The sequence below is a fragment of the Myiozetetes cayanensis genome, unplaced genomic scaffold, assembly GCF_022539395.1.
Source record: "Myiozetetes cayanensis isolate MyiCay16 unplaced genomic scaffold, myiCay2020 scf21, whole genome shotgun sequence".
Classification (NCBI taxonomy): domain Eukaryota; kingdom Metazoa; phylum Chordata; class Aves; order Passeriformes; family Tyrannidae; genus Myiozetetes; species Myiozetetes cayanensis.
Window position 1 is genome coordinate 8,254,243 of NW_026087423.1, and position 18,800 is coordinate 8,273,042.

The following is an 18,800-nucleotide window of genomic DNA, read 5'->3' on the forward strand; positions in this document are numbered from 1 at the left end:
CCTGTTTCTTTGACATTTAGTGCTTGCTTTCATCCCTCATCAGTTATTTGCTATGATCTTTGGTTTATGCTTTAGCAAAGTATTTAGTGTATAAATTGACACACAGTGTTGCCACCACTGCTGTGGGGGGGTTGAGTTAACGGGGTTTTGATGATATATTTTTGAGAGAATCATGAGAATTACCTACAGAAATTGAGAATTGGAATATCTAATATTGATACCGAGATCTAATACAACTCCCTGCATTTAAATTTACTTAAGAGTCTCATTAAATAATTCTGTGGCCCTTCTCTCTGAGTAATTTACATTCAGATAATTTGTTGAGAGTAGTTTTAAAAACAAGATGAAATCTTGCATGGAGGAACTTTTAAACCATTATTATTATTATTATAGCACTGAAAACTTTTCTTGTGGATGGGAGGTGTTCTGTGAAGTACCAGGGGGCTCTGTCAGCAGCTGAGTTCACACAGGGACTGTGTGTCAGTGTATACACTTTTCAAACTTGAATTAAAATCGCTCTATTTGCCCTTAAAAGCACATTTCTCATTTGTCTGCTTGACTTCATTTTTGTTTTCCCTTCTCCCTGACTTTATTTCTTTAGTCCCTGAGCTCTGTGTTAGCATCAGCCAGAAAAGAACTTGAACTAATGTCAGACCAGATGAGGGGTTTGATGGCAGAAAAAGAGACCTTGGCACAGGAGGGGAAAGCTTTAAAATTAGAGAGAGGTTCCTTGTTATCAGAACTTAAAGAACTGGAATCAAAGATCTCATTAATGCAGCGAGACCAAGAAGAACTGAGGTCAGAAAATCAAAGAGTCCTGGAGCAGAAGGAAGAGGCTGAGGTCAGAAGGCAGCAGGAGAGCACAGAGAAGGGACTGCTGGTGTGTGAGAAAAGCAAATTATTGTGTGAACTGGAGGCGGCCCAGGGAGAGCTCCTGAAGGCGGCGGAGGAGAACGACGCTCTGCGCTCCTCACAGTCAGCTTTGCTCCTCCAGCTGAGACAACTCGAGGCCAGCAGGGATGCCCTGGGTGTGGAATGTCAGAAACACACCAAGCAATGGGAGGAACTGGGGAATCACCAGAGGAAACTTCTGGAAGAGAAAGATGCGGTTATAAAGGACAAAGATGACGTCATTCAGAAGCTGGGAAGCTCCTGCGAGGCCTTGGCCCGAGATCAAAGGGAGCTCCAGCAACAACTGTCAGCAGTGACTGCAGAGAGAGATTCAGCCCTGGGGGAACACTCAGCCCTTCAAAATACCCTTGGAGCCCTCCGAGAGGAGCTGAGCAGTGCCCTGCAGGCCACTCAGAGTCTGCAGGCGGAGAAGGAGACGCTCCTGGAAAACTTGGAGGAGCTGAGGGTGAGTTTGGACAACGCGGTCGGTGAAAACCAGGTGTTAAAAGTGAGAGAGAAAGAGATGCAAACACAGCTGGAGACGGAGCACAGGGAGCTCACAACTGTGAGGAAAGACAATGTGGAGCTGGAGGATTCCCTTGGGAATCTCACTCGCCTCCTTGAGGAAACGGAGGCCTCAAGAGAGATGCTCCATTCAGAATGTTCTCGGTTACTTCAGGAGAAAGAGGCTCTTTCTTCATCAGAACGAGCGCTTTTGGCTGAGAGGGAGGAGCTTCTGAATGAGAACAAGGCAATTGCTGAGGAGCTTGTGAAGGCCTCAGCAGAGGCTGAGCTGGCTCAGAGAGTCTGCACTGAGAAAATAGAGGAACTGGCCTCAGAAAAGGAATCTCTCCTTCAGAAGTCGCTGCAGTTGGAAAAGCACAATGCAGCTCTTCTCCAAGAGAAGGAGGAATTGGAGAAAAAATACTCAGAGCTTCTTGAGGAAAACAAGTCCTGTGCAAAGGCAGTTCGTGATCTGAGGAGAGAACACGAACTGGGCGTCTCGTCCAGGAACGCTCTGGCCCAGGAGAACGTCGTGCTCCGAGATTCCATTGAAGCCCTCAAGGCAGAGCTCAGTGAGAAGGCTGTAGAAAATGAAGAGCTAAAAGCCTGTAAATGTGACCTTTCCAACCTTCTGAAGGAGGCCCAGGATGCCAGAGGTGTGTTAGAAGGTGAGCTGGCAGCTGCATCCCGGGCCGAGCAGGTCCTGTCGGCCTCCTTGAAGAGCTGCTCCTCTGCCAGAGAAAAGATGAGCAGGGAGAGGGATGAACTGCAGGAGAAGTGTCAGGAATTACATGCAGAGCTGGCTGCTATGAAAGAAAACTTGACCATGGAAAAGGAAGCTCGAAAACTGGACAAGGAATCGTTCCTGTTGGAACGCGCGGAGCTTCAAAGCACCATCAGCTGCTTAGAGAAGGAGGTGGAATTGCTGAGAGAGAAAAATCAGGGATTTCTGGCTGAGAAAGAACTTCTAGTTCAGGAGAAAGAAAAATCTGATATTCGACTGGTGGAAGTAATGAAGGAGAAAGAAGCCCTGTGTGCAGAGAAGGAGCAGCTTGTTTCCAGCGTGGAGCAGCTGAGGGGGGACTTTGCTTCCGTGTCCAAATCAGCGTCGGAATTCCAGGACCTGCACGGCCGTGCCTGCCAGAGGCTGGATGAGCTCCAACCCAGGCTGGAGCTGCTGGAGGAGGAGAGAACAAAGTTACTTGAGGAACTGGACAGTCTGAGGGCTGAGCAGAAGAGTCTGGTCCTGAGTAAGGAAGAAATAGGAAAGGAGAAGGAGAAATTCTCCCGGGATTATTTTAAGCTGTGTGAGGAGGTTACGCTTTTAGAGCAAACTAACAGTGACCTCTCAGGCAAATTGTTGGAGTCTCAGGGCAAAAATGAGATGCTGCAGGAGGAGATGAACAATCTGGCTTTGAAACTAAAAGAAACTGAGACTCTCCAGGCCCAAACAGTAGCACAGAAACTGGAGGTATTGCAATGTAGTTAAACAGTCAAGTTCTACTAATCCTGAGCACTAATCTCTGGTTTCCTCTGCACCTCATTGCACACTCAGCACTCCACTGCAATCCTGGGCTCTCCCTCAGTATTTTACTTTGGGTTTGTCACAAATTATAACTGTGAGCCTGAAAGACACTTTTATTATTATTATTATTTAAATATTTTAACTACGAAAGCCTCTTTTGGTGCTGAATGGTGCAAGAAACAACGTAAGCTGTGAATAAAAGGAAGGTCTGTTCCCTGAATCTGGGAGGGGACACTGAGCAGCTCCTTCTGCTGAAGGACTCTGCTGCTTCAAGTCCAGAGTAGCAACAGATAAGGTTTAGATTAGATCTTTATGTTAAATTCCAACAAACTCCAAATTTGAGTTACTCCAAAAAACATAAAGCAATGTGCTGCTCCTGGAAATGTAATTGGATAAAAGCAGTGGAAGGGACTGGGAAAGACAATTGACAACTCTGGTGTTCTTTTATTCACAGAAGTGTTTTGTATTCACCACCAACAAATCGTGCAAAGGATTTTGAATGGCAGTTTGTGTGGCTTGAAGCCCAGAAAATCACTTTAAATACAAATTGGAATCAGGATATCCTGTAGATGAGACCTACCTGAGTATTTTAACACCCTTGGGAAGTGTTTCCTTTCACGAGGCCATAACGAACAACAAAATAACGCCCCAATTGGCTTTATCTCCTGGCCCATCATTGCCCAAATTGTTGAGGTTTTGTAATTCCATATTTTCTGAAAACACACCAGACTGTTGGGAGTGAATATCTATTGAACTACCACTGTCTAAAGAGGTCAGAGGGCTAAGAGCAGCCACAGTGGTGGGAATGAGAAATCCAGGAATGAAAACAGGGAACGGATTTCCTCAGTGCTGACACGAGCATGGGGTTATGATCTGTCTCTGCATGGAACTGAACCTTCTCCACTGAAATTTATACTTTATGCAGCTTCTAAATGCAAATAAATTCCCAGTTGAAGTCCTTATTTAACTGGGAAGCAGCTGGCAAACCGTGGAGCTGTGCATGAAGTATTGGGGTTCATCTTTTACTGTCGGAGGTGCATTTAGTAATAAATGCTTTTTTCCCACTCCCCTTTATTTTTAGGCTGCCAAAATGGCAGAAGATGTTTTCCAGGCTGTGGAGCAGGTGACCAAGGAGAAGGATGCCATTCACAAAGAGAAGATCGAAACCTTGGCCTCTTTGGAGAACTCGAGACAGACAAACGAGAAGCTCCAGAATGAAGTAAATCACTTTTTAATGCTTTTCTATGAAAAGTTTGGCCTGGTTTGTAAGAACAACTGAGAATTAGATGGGGCAGGAGAGGATTCTGTCATCTGCAGCTCCATAATTGTGGTAGAACAGCTGGGCTGCCCTAAGTGTGCTGAAACAGGAACGATTTGCAGCGAGATCTGAGGGCTCGAGAATTAGAAATGGTGACGTTGATATGGGAGGGGTTCACTTTCTGGATTAAAAAACAATCCCCAGGGCCTTGTAATGCCATGAGAATGGCTGGAGATTATCTGTTATATAATATCATGTGTGGCTGGATGGGAACAAATCAGGTTCACAAGCTTGGGGTGTTTCCCTGGTGGACACGAGCCCAGGAAATAGATGGACCACGGTTTGTCCCGTTCTGCAAGGAATTCATTTCCTGAGCTTGCAGGCACAACACCCACCCTGTTGAATCTCAGAAATTAAGGTATGGAAAAGCAGAATTTGCTGGTTATCTTAGAGGAATAAAGATCAGGGAACAGGTAGTTTTAGCAACAAGCTTTGCATTTCAAAACAACCGATGCTTTGAGCAGTGCAGCAGTTGGTGGAGCTGAGGGGCTTTGGGCTTTACCTCTTCACACCAGATTCCTGTAAACTGCTCCCCAGTGGACTTGGAATTCTCTGTGCTGCTCAGTTTGGATGCAGAAAGTCTCCTAACAGGCTGGCTGAATTTAAGGGCTAAAGATGGAACATGGAGCAGCTCAGGCCCCATTTTGCTGGACATCCCATCCTGAGGACTGTGGGGTTTCCTTGGTGTAATGAGGGTTTTTTTCCCCCTGAAGCTGGACATGCTGAAACAAAACAACCTGAGAAACGAAGAGGAACTTCATAAATCCAAAGAGCTGCTGAATCTGGAGAACAAGAAAGTGGAAGAACTTAAGAAAGAATTGTAAGTATTTCCATGTCGAATCCGTTAATTTTTGGGGTTTCGTTTACCTTCAATTGTTTTAGGAGCTGCCTCTCTGGGATCCTCACTCCAAAGCAGATATTGGGTCAGAATTAAACAGCAGTTTGGAGTGTGTAAAACTTGACATCAGAGCGTGGCTCCTGAATTGCTGAAGGGAATGGAAGCAAATCCTTGGAGCTCTGTTTGAAAGAATTTGTTTATTGGAGGGTTCTGCCACCTGAGGGCATGAGATGATGTTAAAACCTTTGTTGTAGGAGAATTGTTTGATTTCATCACAAGTGCACTCAGAGTGTTGTTTTTAAGTGGGTTTGTTTATAGAATATTTGGGTCTACTTTTATTTTTCATTGGTGGCTTTGTGCAGTTTATTCCTGTGCATTTGTTTCCTGACTGGTACAAAACAAATGCTATAAATAAAAATACATGTTATGTATTTTACATATATATATATACACACACACACATCTTATGTATTTTTACTATATATATAAATACACATAATATATATAATAGATATTAATATAAAATGTATGCAAATACATGTAAATCAGGAGCATTTCACAGCATCTCCACCTGGTGAGACCAGGTACAAGAAATGGCTGAAAAATCTGAGTCACAGGAGATGCTGAGCTCAGAGTTCATCAGAGTTGTGTCTAAATGTGCCCAATAACAGACCACAGATCCTTGTGTTTTGAAGTGCTTGATTAGGTTAATGACTTAAGGGCTCTTCTACCTCCCACTGTTACAAAAGCATTTTTACTATTCCAGTCAGGATTTAGCTCTGTGATAGTGGCACACAGGAGTATTATAAAAACAAAACAGTCACAAAAATTACTGTTCAGTGAAATGAAGGGGATCTCTTGTGTTTTTTGAAAGAGATCAAATCTAGAAACTCGTTTTAGTCACTTGTGTCAGAGGCAGCTTGCAAGAATTTGTTGAAAATGAACTTCTTTTAAGGAAACCACGTTTAGTAGCAGCACAGGCTGATGGAAGCTGCAAAGCTTTTTTTTCCTTCAGTTTTTGTCTCATTTTCAGAGTTTGTATCTGTTAAAATAATGGAATAAATGAGAACCTTTTCCTGGTTTGCTTCCTGTTGTCCTGAGTTCCAACATTCTTGAATGTTTGGATATCAGGGAGTAGTTAAATTGGTGGAACTGGAAGGGTTTTTCCTGTTCCCTTTTTTCTAGCTTTGTTTTTCCTTTTTTTTTTTTTTGCTTTTTAAGCAATTCTGCTGTTTTACCTCTGGCTGCAAAATTCCCTTCTGTGAAAGCCCAGGCTGCAAACCTTGCCAAGACTCTCAGTCCCTGCCCTGTGCTCCCAAATCCGAGCCTTGCTGGCCATGGGAAGCGCAGGACGTGGAATCTGGGCTTACCTCCCGTTTCTGAGAGCCCCACACAGGGAGGGAAAGGTGTTTTGTGCCGGGGTTAACCGAGCCCTGGCTTACCCCGCTATCCCCGCTCCCCTCCACACGTGACCTGGACGTGTTTTTCCAAGCTGTGGAGCTGCCTCTCTCCCGCAGTTTTCCCTGCCTGGCCCGTTCCTATGGTAACGATGCTCTCTGTGTCCTCGCAGCGAGGAGCTCAAACTGGCAGCAGCTCACAAGTCCCAGCAGCTCGAGGCTCTGCAGGAGGAGAACGTGAGGCTGGCCCAGGAGCTGGGCCGGAGCAGGGAGCAGGTCACGAGCCACCAGAAGGTGAGAGGGGCCGGAGCCTTCCCGGATCCGGGCGGGAAGAGCCGCGCGAGCTGTCGGTGCCGGCGGGATGAGCCGTGCTGGGAACGGTTGGGATAAATGTGGAAGCCACCTGCACGGGGAGGTTGGAAGTGCAGCTGACAGAAGGTTATGTAACCCCGGAGGGATCCTTGGGAGGCTTGGGAATGAGCATAAACGAAACGTGCTTTAGCCAAGGGAATTAACAGGCACTTGCTGTTTCTGTCAGGAGGGGGAATGGCCATCGAGCAGCGCTAAGGAAATGGGGCTGCTTAATTCTCTTATTCCTGCTCTCCCCACTAAAACGAGGAGTGTTTAGGATGTATTTCAGAATAGTGTTTAAAGCTGCTGGGTTGGGCTCCGTCTCTAAGAAGTGCTGTGCCTGTGTCTGCTCAAACTTCACGCCGTGCCTGGACTGTGCTGCAGCCGGGCAGGGGTGCTGGGGCACTGCACTCCATGGAAATCCTTTCCTGCTGGCAGTTTATGGGGAGAAAAAGACTCTCTTAAGTTTATATTTTTATTTTTTGCTCTTATATATTAATCATGTTGTTGGAATCTTAAAGTATGGGCTTAGTTACCCAGCTTGGATCACTGGTATTTAGCCAAAAAACCCCAGATTTACAGCCACCAATGTGGTGGGTTTAATCCTTGTACAGCAGTTCCAGTGACAGGCACACCTTGAAGGAATCTTTGGAAGATCTTACCCAAAAGGAAGAACATGGAAGACAGGGCTTTGTGAACTGCCTTCCTGAGGTAGCAGAGAAAAGCCAAGAGGCTGATTTTTTTCCCCAAGAGTCCCAATTGGAAGTACTGAGGATCAGTGACTCCAGATCTGGCTGGTTCCTAAATCCTTTGAGCTGCTGACAGGAGTAAAGCTCAGGCTCCTTGATCCTCAGGAGCTGTGCAGATGGTGAGCAGAGTCCCAGACGTGTGGGCTCAGCACTGACTCATTCTGCATCTGAGTACTGGGGTGCTGAGAGAACGTCCTAAACAGCCCGTGGGAGCTGCTCCCCACTCCCACAGGCTTTCCTAAATTATTTCAGGATCTTTGAGGCCACCTGGTATTTTCAGGGAGAGTTGTAACTCGGCAGCACCGGTCACATCTTGGAGCATTTGGACACACAGAAAGCCCTGAGGGAAGGGACCCCCCCCCCCAAAAAAAAAGCCCTGGGCTGGCAGCTCAGTCCGGGGCCTCCCGGCTTTCCTGAGCTCCAGCATCCTGTGTGTGCATCCTGCTGCCTGGGGATGTGTCAGCAGGGCCCTGCTCTCACTGCCAGGACAGACAGCTGGAATCTGGGAAGCACAGGGATGAATCCATTGCCTTGCAGAGCTGGGATAGTGTCGGTCCAGTTGCCCCACAGCCTGCTCTGCCTGGGAGGAGACGGCTCCAAGATCTGCTGGAGCTTGGAGACACAGTTTCTTTGCCTTCACCTGTGAGGAAGCTGTGATCTGAATCTTGGGATCATGGGAATGCTGCCTGTTGCATTTCCTAGATGTGCCATTTGGGCTGTGGTGCCTTCAGGTCTGGTGAACAGCAGGGCCCCCCCAAAGCCTGGGAGAAGCCTTTGGTGGCCCAGGTATCCCGACCCCTCCTGTCACCGTGCTCAGGCACAGGCTCTGGGCTCCCTGGGTTCAGGCTGGCTGTGGGGAGCAGGAAAAATATTCCCATGAAAAATGGGATTTGGAGGAGGAGTGGCCACGTGCCAGGGAAGGGTTTGACACAGCAGGATGGCCCGAAGTGAGGGCAGTGAGGAGGAGGCAGAAGCCAGCAGAGCTCAGGCTGTGCAGGTGCCTGTAAAATTCATCAGGAAGGGCCAACCATGGGTTTGGGAATTTTGAGCTGTCGCTATGGAAACCACATAAATTCTGGCAAGTGCGTTGTCAGCTGGGTTAGGGAATGGGTGGCTGCATGAGACACACTGTGCAAAATTAATGAGTCCTGTGGCATGAATGATTTATCTGCACATCGAAAGGTTAAAGTGGCTCCCACCGAAGAAGCTTTTCTGTATTGATCCATAAATAATTAGCTGATTGTAATTAGTCAGAGATTCGCATTCAGGCAGATACTGAGCTCAGGGAACTTTGCTGGCTTCAGATTGTTTGTTGTGGCATTTTGGGAGCCTCAGACCTGCCCAGGCATTTGAAGTTCATGGGAGGAAGTGTAGAAATATCCATGTTTTATGGCCGGTGTGCAGAGTCTGCTCTGAGGGGACGAGCCAGGGAGCAGATCCTGGGAAAGGCTGGAGACAGACAGGGAGTTCCTTCTCCCACAGAGCTGCTCAAGACTTGTGCCTCCACTCAGCCAGGGGGTGTGAAACTGCACAACTGCCCAAATTAACTGCTTTAAGATTTTTTTCTATTAAGTCTCTCGACACCCTTCTGGTAATTCTGTCTCACATCACTAAAGTCGGGTGATTACACCCAGCAAAATGCTCCAGGTCCATCTCAAAGCTGAAGGTTTAAGAGCTCTGCAGCGCAGGAGGGGAGAAGGTAAATTGTCAGAAAATGTGGAGGAGAGGCTTTCTCTCGAGAGCTGCATTTAGCTGAGAGCTGGAGGCTGGAGACAAACCCGCCTGCTCGTGGGAACTCATTTAACACTTTCTGTGCCTGCCATGTGAGTATGTGCACAGTGCTGAAAGAACCCCCTCAGGAAGGGACCAGGAGCTGTTGTCTGGGCTCTGAGGTTTCCACTGTAAATGGATGTCCTGCTGACCTCGTGGATGAACCCTGCAAGCTTTGAAATCCCACCAGAGCCCGCTCTCAAGTCAAGGCTCAGGGACATCTGCTGCAGACAGTGCTCAGGGCTGACTCTGGCCACTGAGTGAGAAGAAAGGAGGAGATGGTGAAAAATAATTATTTGGCTTGGAAAGCACTTCATTTCTTCAGTTGTCTCCGTGTTTCTGGGCAGTTTGGAGCCCAGGAACCTCTGCAGCAAGAGTATTTTCAGCTGAAGGCCTTGCTGGTTGTGAGGGCTGAAGGGTGGCCTTGCTGAGTTACAGGGCCAGGGTGTGGTAACAAACACCCACAGCTCTGGGGATCAATAATTTAGCTGTAAATAAAATAAGGGGGCAGTAACAAATACAGATCGGGGGCACAATTATCCAGGTCAGGACAACAGCAAATCCAGGAATTCCCCAATACTGACCAGGCACACAGAAGGTTCTCCTTGGTGTGTGTGGGGCCTGGAAATATCCTGTAACACTGATCTCACACACTGCTCTGTGCACAGGGCGTGGAAATACTTTATTTAATTATTTTTATTTAACAGTATTAGCCCCTCACTACCTGATACTCTTGGTCTCTGAACAATTTCTGTTTGTGTGTCATGTCTGTGCCTGTAGAAAATCTGTTACTCTGAGGATTTTTGGGCTCTGCAGCCTCTCCCGTGTTTGTTTTATGATGATAATGTTGCTCTGATTTATTGTACTAAGGAAACCATCCTTGGTGTAGTAACTGGAGTCTGTTTGTACTTGTGTTTTAGCTGGAAGAGGAGAGATCAGTACTCAATAACCAGTTATTAGAGATGAAAAAGAGGTAAGTTGTTCCTCCTGGTGTGTGTTTCGCACACAGTCCCACAGAAAATGTAACCCAAAAGCCAAGAGCTGTTCTGTTCTGTGGTGTCCTGGTGAAATGCTGAGGTTGTCACACACGTTGGGTTAGGGATGGAACTGTCCGTGTCTCCTTTAGTTCCACACCTCCCCACTGTGGCGGTTTTGACCTGCAGTGCCCAGTTCAGTGTTTGGTTTCAGTCTGCTCTGCACTGTTGGATTGTCCCCCAGGGTGATAAACTCTTGTTTCCAGCTCTGACACGTCGAGTTCTAAAGGAATAGTGACAAAATACAGAGGTGCTGGTTGGAAGGAAAGGGAAGGAGGAGGACAGGCAGCAGTTACTGAGCACTGCCTGGCTGCTCTCCTGGGTTTGTGCAGCTCATTGTGGCAGGGTTATTGCAGTTCATTCAGCACTGCTGTTAAAGCCCAGGAGGTTTGTCCTGGCTGACTGGGGCATCCCTTTGGAAGCTGGAACAGGCCCAAGTCACAAAACTGACTGTCCCTGCAGGGGCCAAGTGCCACAATGGCCTGGGGAAAATGGGGGCTTTTCAGCAGTAGTTACATAAATCCTTAAAAACAGCAGGGCTCCCCACGGCACCTCCAGTGTTCCAGGAAAAACCAACTGTTACATTGCCTGGATTTGCAGTGGCCACAACACAGAACAGTGAGTGGTGCTTGAGTATTTATGCACATCCTTGGCTACTCACTCATCCCTTCTTTATTCCCCAGTTGTTCTCTGGGAGGTGGGTTGTGCTCTGTTGTCTCTCCCCCTGTCCTGAAGGACAGCAGCACAGGGGGTGCTTCCCAAGCTGATGCTTCCCTAGGGAATGTCAGAGTTGGATCAGCTGTACCCCAGAGGGGCCAGTGAACAGCTGACCCTCCAGCTTTCACCGACCTGCTGAGCTGCATCCCCACCTTCTAAAGTGTGTTCTGAGCAGTGAAACTGCTGGAAGTTACTTGAGGAAAGGGAAGATGAAGGGGGGGACCAAGAATCCTTCAGTGCTTCCCAGCAGTTCTGTTTCACAGAGGACATTTTAAAAGACAAACTCTTTAGTAAGTTCTAAAAAGGAAGGTCTGTGGCTCTGATCTTCCTTCTCCTTTTTTAACTCAGCTGCCTGAAATAATCCAGACAGTTTATGAAATAACTGGAGTGAATTTTACCTTCAGTGGGTTACACTGAGATGGCCAAGTTTGTGACGTGGCTCAGCAGTGGTGAATAAACTGCAATAAAGGGTAAAAAAACCAGGAACAGGAACAGCCTCCAAGTGCAGGCCCTGGGGGTCAGAACATGCCAGCACATGGCATCAGTTGCTCACAAAAAAAGGCTGAATAAAGAGCTAATTAAATAAAAAGAATAGGAAAACTCTCTAAATTCCCAAATTCCACTGAAGTTGGTGGCAAGGGGAGTGATAATTTCCTCCTTGTGTCTGAAGATTTTGAGGTGAACCAGAGCCATCTTTGTGTTCCAGTCAGGTCAAATCTCTAGTGGTGGTTTCCTCACCTTCCTTCCACCCCCAGGAATTCTCTTCCCCTATTTTGGCATCTCCTTGTCTGGAACAGCCCAGCTGGGAGTGACAGGAGTGTGGTGTTTGTGGCTCTGAGGGGGTTCTGTGTTACTCAGCTCTTGGGCTCACTGTGGGTTGATGTCTGACTGTCTTTGAGCTTCGCTATTTATCGATACTCATCTCATTCCTCTCTCTTCCCTTTCCTGCCCTTGCTTCCCTTGCTATATCTGTGTGTCTTTAATGGTAAGACTCAAGAAAGTCTATCCACGTTACAATAAATAATTTTTTTTTTTTAAGTAAAGTTGTTGTACATATTTTGGCTGCCTTTGTCCCTTGGTGTCTTGCTTTTGTTCTGTAAAACACTCAGCTCTATATATATATATATATATGTATTATGATAAAAAAAAAAGTCTATATATTTTTTACCAAATCAAAAAAGCCCCTGGGTGCAAATTTCGTTCTTCCTTACAGTATTTTGCATTTCTACTCCATGTTTCTAACGTGGTTCTTGTTATCTTGCATTTTTAAAGCTTACCCAGTAGCACTTTAAGGTATTTGCTTCATTCTTAGAATTTCTTATTTTTGTAGTAAGGGAAGAATCTGGGTGACTTCTTTAATGTTTAAACAAAACAAAACCCTCTGCCCCACGACTTGCACACACTGCTCAGAACGTGCTTTAACCTCCTCAAAAAAGTGCGGTTTTAAAATGGCATCTGCAGTGAAAAACTCATTTTTATTGGTTTTCTTTACGTCCCTGCTGGCAAGAGGATGGTTTGGACTGGAATTGGCAGGAAAAAAAGTTTTAAGTTCCCCAAATCCATTTTTTTTTTCTAATAAAATCAAGTTTCCACAAGGTTTCCCTTGTGAGCTCAGTTATTTCCCCATCAGCATCTGCTCCTTATGGTCACTGTCTCTGTGAGTCCCAGTGCACGTGGTGCTTCCAGCATCGTGCACTTCCAGCACCAGCTGAGAGCTGGCAGTGGATGATGCTCCCTCCTGGATCAGTGAGCAGTGCCAGGCACCTGCTCTGCTTGGAGCTTCTCCAGCTCCAGCATTTTTGGGTCCCCCCCTGGAGCAGTGGAGCAGCGTCCTGGGAAAGGAAAAACCAAAGCTCCAGCACAGGGAGCTTCTTCCCATCTTGTTTTCTCTCCTCTTCTCTTCTCTTGTTTCTCTCCCCTTGTGTTTTGGAGGCTACTGTGCTGAGTTTGGAAACCTCTTCTTTCTGTCCTTCCCAACTGTTGCCTTTTTCAGCCCCTCAGTCTGTGGTGCTGAAGCCAAGCCCGATAAGTGGTGAATGAACCGTATTTGTGCTTCTGTTTGGTCCTGATCTGTCCACGAAGATCTGGCCAAGTGGAAACATTGGCTAAGTCACAAGCTCTTGAGCAGGAGCTGAGTCACTGGGCTTTCCATCTGCCCTCCCACAGCTGTGTGTTCAGCACAGGGGAGCTCGGGAGACGTCTTGGGGATGGCAGAGCTTGTGAGCAGCAACTCCCAGATGTGCTTCCCAGATGCACTCCCAGTTTACTTCCCAGTAAATCCTGGATTTGCAGCTCTGTGGCTTGGAGAGGGCAGCTCTGCTCTGTCAGCAGCAGTCCTTGCACTGGTGGCACATTCTTTCCCCCAGCACCACGTGCCTTTGATCCAGCTCAGCAAAGCACTGCAGACCAGGGGTTAGGCTGGAGCATGTTTGGAATTCTGCTGAAGGACACGGACACGGCTGTCCTGCTTTAGTGCTTTGCTGACTCAGGCTTGGCAAAGGGGATCTGTTTTGTGCCAGTGCCCGGTTGGGTTTTATTAATGGGATGATAACTTGGATTTGAAGGCGAGATTGCTCAGTCTGCAAGTTGTTGTGTTTCTGCTTCTGTTGATTCTCTCATTGGGAAAATGCACCAAAACCAAATCAACCAGAACCAAATCAACCCTCTGGTTCCTGCTTGGTCGCTGCCTCAGCTTTTCTAAACCCCAGATTCTCCACTTGCTGCTTCCATTCCGAGTACAATCTGAACAATGAAGGAATTGCGTTGATTGTGCTCTCGTTGTTGAGTTCCCCTTTCCCTCGGGTGGGGGACATTTGTTGTGTTCCATGTCTGGGTATCGTGGCTCTCACTAACTGTGGGTATTGTAGAGGTGAAAACTTGGCCATCTGAAGTTGATAGCTGTGCCCTGAGCATCCTCCTCAGGATCCTGATCCCTGGAGAGAGCAGTGTGCTTTGGGATCCCTGCCCCTGCAGGAGCTCACAGAGCCGGCTGGGGCACTGCTGGCTGTGCTGGAAAGGAAGTTTATCCTGGAGAAAAGTAAACTGAGTGTTTGAAGGAACTTTGGGGGGGCTGTTTGAACCAAAACCGTTCAGCTTGTAAGGAGTTTGGTAGCGATGCTCCTCCCATCAGAGGACAATGACTCACCCACTGTATTGTGTCAGGAAGACTCACTTGCACCAGTGTGGGGATGTCACAGCCGTGGTGCCTGGAGGCGGGAATTTTAGGCAGAACTTGATTAGATCCATGGAAGAGGTTGGTGTACACAGAAAGGGGTTGTGCTTGCTTTGGAAAATTTCTGTTTAACCCTTATCCCACGAAGGAAGACAAGTCCCATATGGTTCCATGCAGAAACTGTTGTTGTTAAAGGCCCAGAAACTCTCTAAGTGGGCAGGAAATGATGATGTCACTGAAATTAGTGAGGACCAGCTGATATTTCCAGCCTCATCCGTGCTTTGCATGACAACTTGTACAATGAGCTTTGCATGCCTGTTTTGTTGCTTGTTAATAATCTTCAAGAAGTAACAAAACTCTCAAGTCAGGTTTTGTGGAACATTGTGCAACATGTTTGTTTATCCTGTATCTCCCCAGTCTGTTAACTTGCTCCTTTAAATTCAAATGGATACGGTGCTATGCAGATTCTGGCATGTACTACCTAGGTAAAGTTTTTGCTTTGTTTCCACAGTTGTAACAGCTGAAATGTTTATACATATTTAAAACCTTAGTCAAGTAGAGAATTGTAATTTCTTTTTTTAAGAACCACTTCTTACTAAACACAACTCGTTTAGTACTTGGAATTAAATAAAACCACTTTAGGCCACTACAGTTATCCATTCATTAGATGATTTCTGGTTGTATTTGGTTTTCTTTTAGAGAATCGACTTTAAAAAAAGAAATTGATGAAGAGAGAGCATCCTTGCAGAAATCCATCAATGTAACTAGTGCCTTGATCACACAAAAGGATGAGGAACTGGAAAAACTCAGACATGAGGTAAATGGGGAACAGCGAATGGTTCCTAATTTTGATCGAGTCCCAGGCAGGGGCTTTGTGTGCTGCCTGATTGTTCTCCTTTCATGTGGCACAGTTAAACCTTAGCATTAAACCTTTGGATCCCTGTGCTGAGTTGGGTGACTCCTGGCACGTGTTTTTGGGAATCTTTAGCCCTGGCTGTGAGGGCTGTGGCCTTGGTGCTCTGCCTTTGTGCTGGAAGGCCCCAGCCCTCCCTTAACCCCTGCAGATCACGGTGCTGCGCGGAGAAAACGCCTCTGCAAAAACCCTGCAGTCGGTGGTGAAGTCCCTGGAGTCTGACAAGCTGAAACTTGAGGAAAAGGTGAAGAACTTGGAGCAAAAACTCAAGGAAAACAACGAGCAGCCTTTAACTGTAACGAGCTCCTCAGGTAAAGCAAAGCCTGCCCCGCTGGCTGTGCCTTCAGCTGGAAGGTTGGGACCAGAGACTGGGACACCGTGTCAGTCTCTGCCTGAGCCACCCCTGTGTCCCATTACACCTGGTTTGGTTTTTTTCTCTTTTAAGGGGACGCTGCAAATCTACTTCAGGAGGAAATTGCAAGAGAGAAGCAGGTACTGGATGTGGACATGAGATGCTAAAGCAGCAGTGGGGCCATAGGGGAGGGAAATACTTTTCCAAAGACAGTTCCTATCAGGTTTTCTCAGTTAGGATTTTAATGAGCCTTCAGCTTCTGCAATGCCAGTAAATATTAAGAACGAAGGGATGAGTGGTACTGGAGAAACAGTTCAGATTATGGGAATGTGAGGAAGCAAGGAATCAAGGGTGGCAAGGGGTGACCTGTGAGTGAGGTACAGCCCAGCAGAGCACACTCACTGCTCCCTGGCCTTCTTTCCAAGGGTTTCTTGGATGTGAATGAGGGAAAGGCGTGGGCCACCTGAATCTGGTGCTTGCCAAATTGGAGAAATGGGCTTCCTGAGCTCCTTCTAAGCTGCTGCAGTTGAAAACGTTGGCCTTGGCTTGTTCCCAACTGCAGAGTTTGACTCAGAATGCGGGTTGGCTGCAATGGAGAGGGAAGATGCTCAGTTGGCACGTGCTGGGAGCAGGAGAAATGTGATTCAGTGTGACAGTCACAGTGACCACGTGAAGTGCTGCTGTATCACAGGGGCCCATGCCAACAAATGCCTAGGAAAGATGGTTAGAATAGAATCACCTTCTGCTTGTTATGTTAGATCACCAGTGTCAGTGCCAGTGATTAAATGTCCTTCCTAGCTGTGCAGTGACAGGAGGTGTCGTGAACATGCACTAACCACCACTGTTTTTCTGGTTTTCTGCCTCCCTGAATTCCCCTGCTGATGGCAACCCTTCCTTGCACCAGGGCGAGGTTGGTTCCACTCCTTGTCTTCCTTTATTTCGCTCACTGTTGATTTGCCAAGTGCTCCTTGGTTACATTCAACAGTGCTGAGCTCTGGGCTGGGGCTGGGGGAGGTGCCATCCCCCTGCTCCTCTGACTGTCCTTGTCCTTGGCTCTCCCAGATCGACTTCCTCAATTCAGTGATAGTGGATCTACAGAGGAGAAACGAGGAACTGAACTTGAAGATACAAAGAATGTGTGAAGCCGCCCTCAATGGCAACGATGAGGAGATAAATAACTATGACAGGTATAAATCCCAGAGGAAACCCGGGCTCGTGTTTTGGGAGCAGTGGGTCGGGAGCTGCACGATGCACCAGCCTGATCTGAGCCATGAGGAGGGACAGACAGAGATTTCTCTGGAGTTCAGTGGTTGAATCCAGCCTTCTTTTTACACTGGGGTGTTCCTGGTGGTGCAGGTGATTCTCTGTAGTTATGGATCACTCACTCACTGTGACATGTTTGTTGTCAGGCTTGGTGGATCTGCCCTTCCCAAGTGCAGGGGAAGGGTCTTTGCTCTCCAGGGACCGTAGCTGTGTTGGGATGGGGAGAGAAATAGAACTAAATAGAATAGTCCAGAGAAACAGAACTAAAGGTATTTGATACATTGTGACTTGAGATTGCTCCAGGGAAAAGAGAAACTAGTTTACATGTGTTTCCTTTAAATATCTATATTTGTGCAAACCCTTGCACAAACAATGGGTTGTTTAGTAAATATTGCAGTGTAGGGGACTGTGGGGCACTGCAGGGTGGTGGAGGAGCTGAGATCTTCAGGAGGGGTTTGGACTGCTGTTTGTTGAGCTCTGTGGCTGTTCCTCAGTCTGAGTAATCACAGGAGCTCACAGTGCAGGGCAGGGCCACAGGCCTCGCTCCTGTGTGAAGGAACCGTGTCCCCTGACCTGTGCTGCCCTTGCAGTGAGGAGGAGAGCCTGTCCAAGAAGAAACCGCGCCTGTTCTGCGACATCTGCGGCTGCTTCGACCTGCACGACACCGAGGACTGTCCGACGCAGGCGCAGGCGCTGGAGGAGCCGCCGCACTCGGCTCACCACGGCAGCCGGCGGGAGGAGCGGCCCTACTGCGACACCTGCGAGGTGTTCGGGCACTGGACGGCCGAGTGCAACGACGACGAGACCTTCTGATGGCAGGGGAGGGCCCGGCCCTGTGCCCCCCACGGACCTTTCCAACCACCAGCAGCTGCGTGTGCTGAATGTCAGGGAAAGGGACAGCGGTTCTGCCCCTCCCGCTCCCCCTGCCCGTCCGCTCCACAGGCAGCGAATGGATAAATATTTTGCTCCTCCACTAATAAATAACCCCTGTCCCTTTTTAACAAACTTCAGTGGAAGGTAAATAAAAGATTTAACAAGTGACTTTATGCTGTTTTTTCCCAGGTTCTGGGTTTGTCCCGCCCTTAACAGGAAATGCCCCCGTGCTGTCGCATCTGTTGATGGGAAAACGTGTATAGGAATGAAGCACTAGAGTTATATTAAAGCTTATTTAAATACCTTAAAAATATGCTGTTAATTTTCATATTTGCACTAAACCATTTTAAGGCTGAATTTGTACATTTAGATTTTTAAGCTTTTTTTTTTTTTTTTTTTTTGACACTGGACTGAGTTGAGAAATATTTCATCTTTATTTTCCTTTACTCCTTTGACTGCGATGTTGCTCAGTGCCGTGAGCTCTGGGTTGTGGTTTGGTGTGAAACGTGGAAACCCGGTGCAGGTAAGGCAGGAACGGAGCTGCTGGGGGTTTTTGGAAACCCGTATGCTGTGCACATCTGAAACAGTTTGTGGGACATCCCTGGTTTGCATTCTTTCAGCTTCTATATAGTGAGTGTGTGGTGTGTGTGTATATATGCATATATATATAATAAAGTTATATTTTGGAAAAAAAAAAGGTGTGTTTTCTTTCCTACCTTTCTGTTCTGTTTGGAGTGTTAAGGGGTTCTGTGTGCACCGTAAATCACAGAATCAGGTTGGGAAAGAGCTCCAAGATCATCAAGTCCAACCTGTGCCCGATTCCCACCTTGTCACCCAGGCCAGAGCACCGAGTGCCACATCCAGCCTTTCCTTAAAAACCTCCAGGAATGGTGACTCCACCACCTCCCTGGGCATCGCCTTCCAATACTTGATCACCCTTTCTGTAAAGAAATTCTTCCTCTTGTGCAAAGTAATCCTGCCCTGGTGCAGTTTAAGACTATTTTCTCTCATCCGTCCCTTGTGTCCCTTGTGTCCCTGGGAGCAGAGCCTGGCCCCCCTCGGCTCCCCCCTCCTGTCAGGGAGTTGCAGAGAGCGAGAAGGTCCCCCCTGAGCCTCCTTTTCTCCAGGCTGAG

At 47.4% G+C, this 18,800-nt stretch overlaps 1 protein-coding gene across 4 annotated transcripts in view; it reads left to right on the forward strand.

Annotated features, from left to right (window-relative positions):
- Window positions 1–18,364, forward strand: part of CLIP1 (CAP-Gly domain containing linker protein 1) — a 57,831-nt gene extending 39,467 nt beyond the window's left edge. For 2 of the 4 annotated variants that reach the window (XR_007629256.1, XR_007629257.1), the window contains 8 exons: window positions 4,002–4,139; window positions 4,952–5,058; window positions 6,647–6,767; window positions 10,264–10,316; window positions 14,966–15,083; window positions 15,331–15,490; window positions 15,625–16,441; window positions 16,594–16,718. Coding sequence is in view for 2 of the 4 variants with exons in the window: in XM_050318154.1 (XP_050174111.1) it covers window positions 602–2,866; window positions 4,002–4,139; window positions 4,952–5,058; window positions 6,647–6,767; window positions 10,264–10,316; window positions 12,367–12,387; window positions 14,966–15,083; window positions 15,331–15,490; window positions 15,625–15,671; window positions 16,436–16,441; window positions 16,594–16,718; window positions 17,385–17,607 (3,384 nt within the window). In the remaining 2 variants the exon portion in view is untranslated. Of the gene's footprint in view, window positions 1–601; window positions 2,867–4,001; window positions 4,140–4,951; window positions 5,059–6,646; window positions 6,768–10,263; window positions 10,317–12,366; window positions 12,388–14,965; window positions 15,084–15,330; window positions 15,517–15,624; window positions 16,442–16,593; window positions 16,719–17,384 lie in introns of those variants that run through there. The other 2 variants (XM_050318154.1, XM_050318156.1) reach the window with 2 other exon arrangements.
- Window positions 18,365–18,800: the final 436 nt, after the last annotated feature.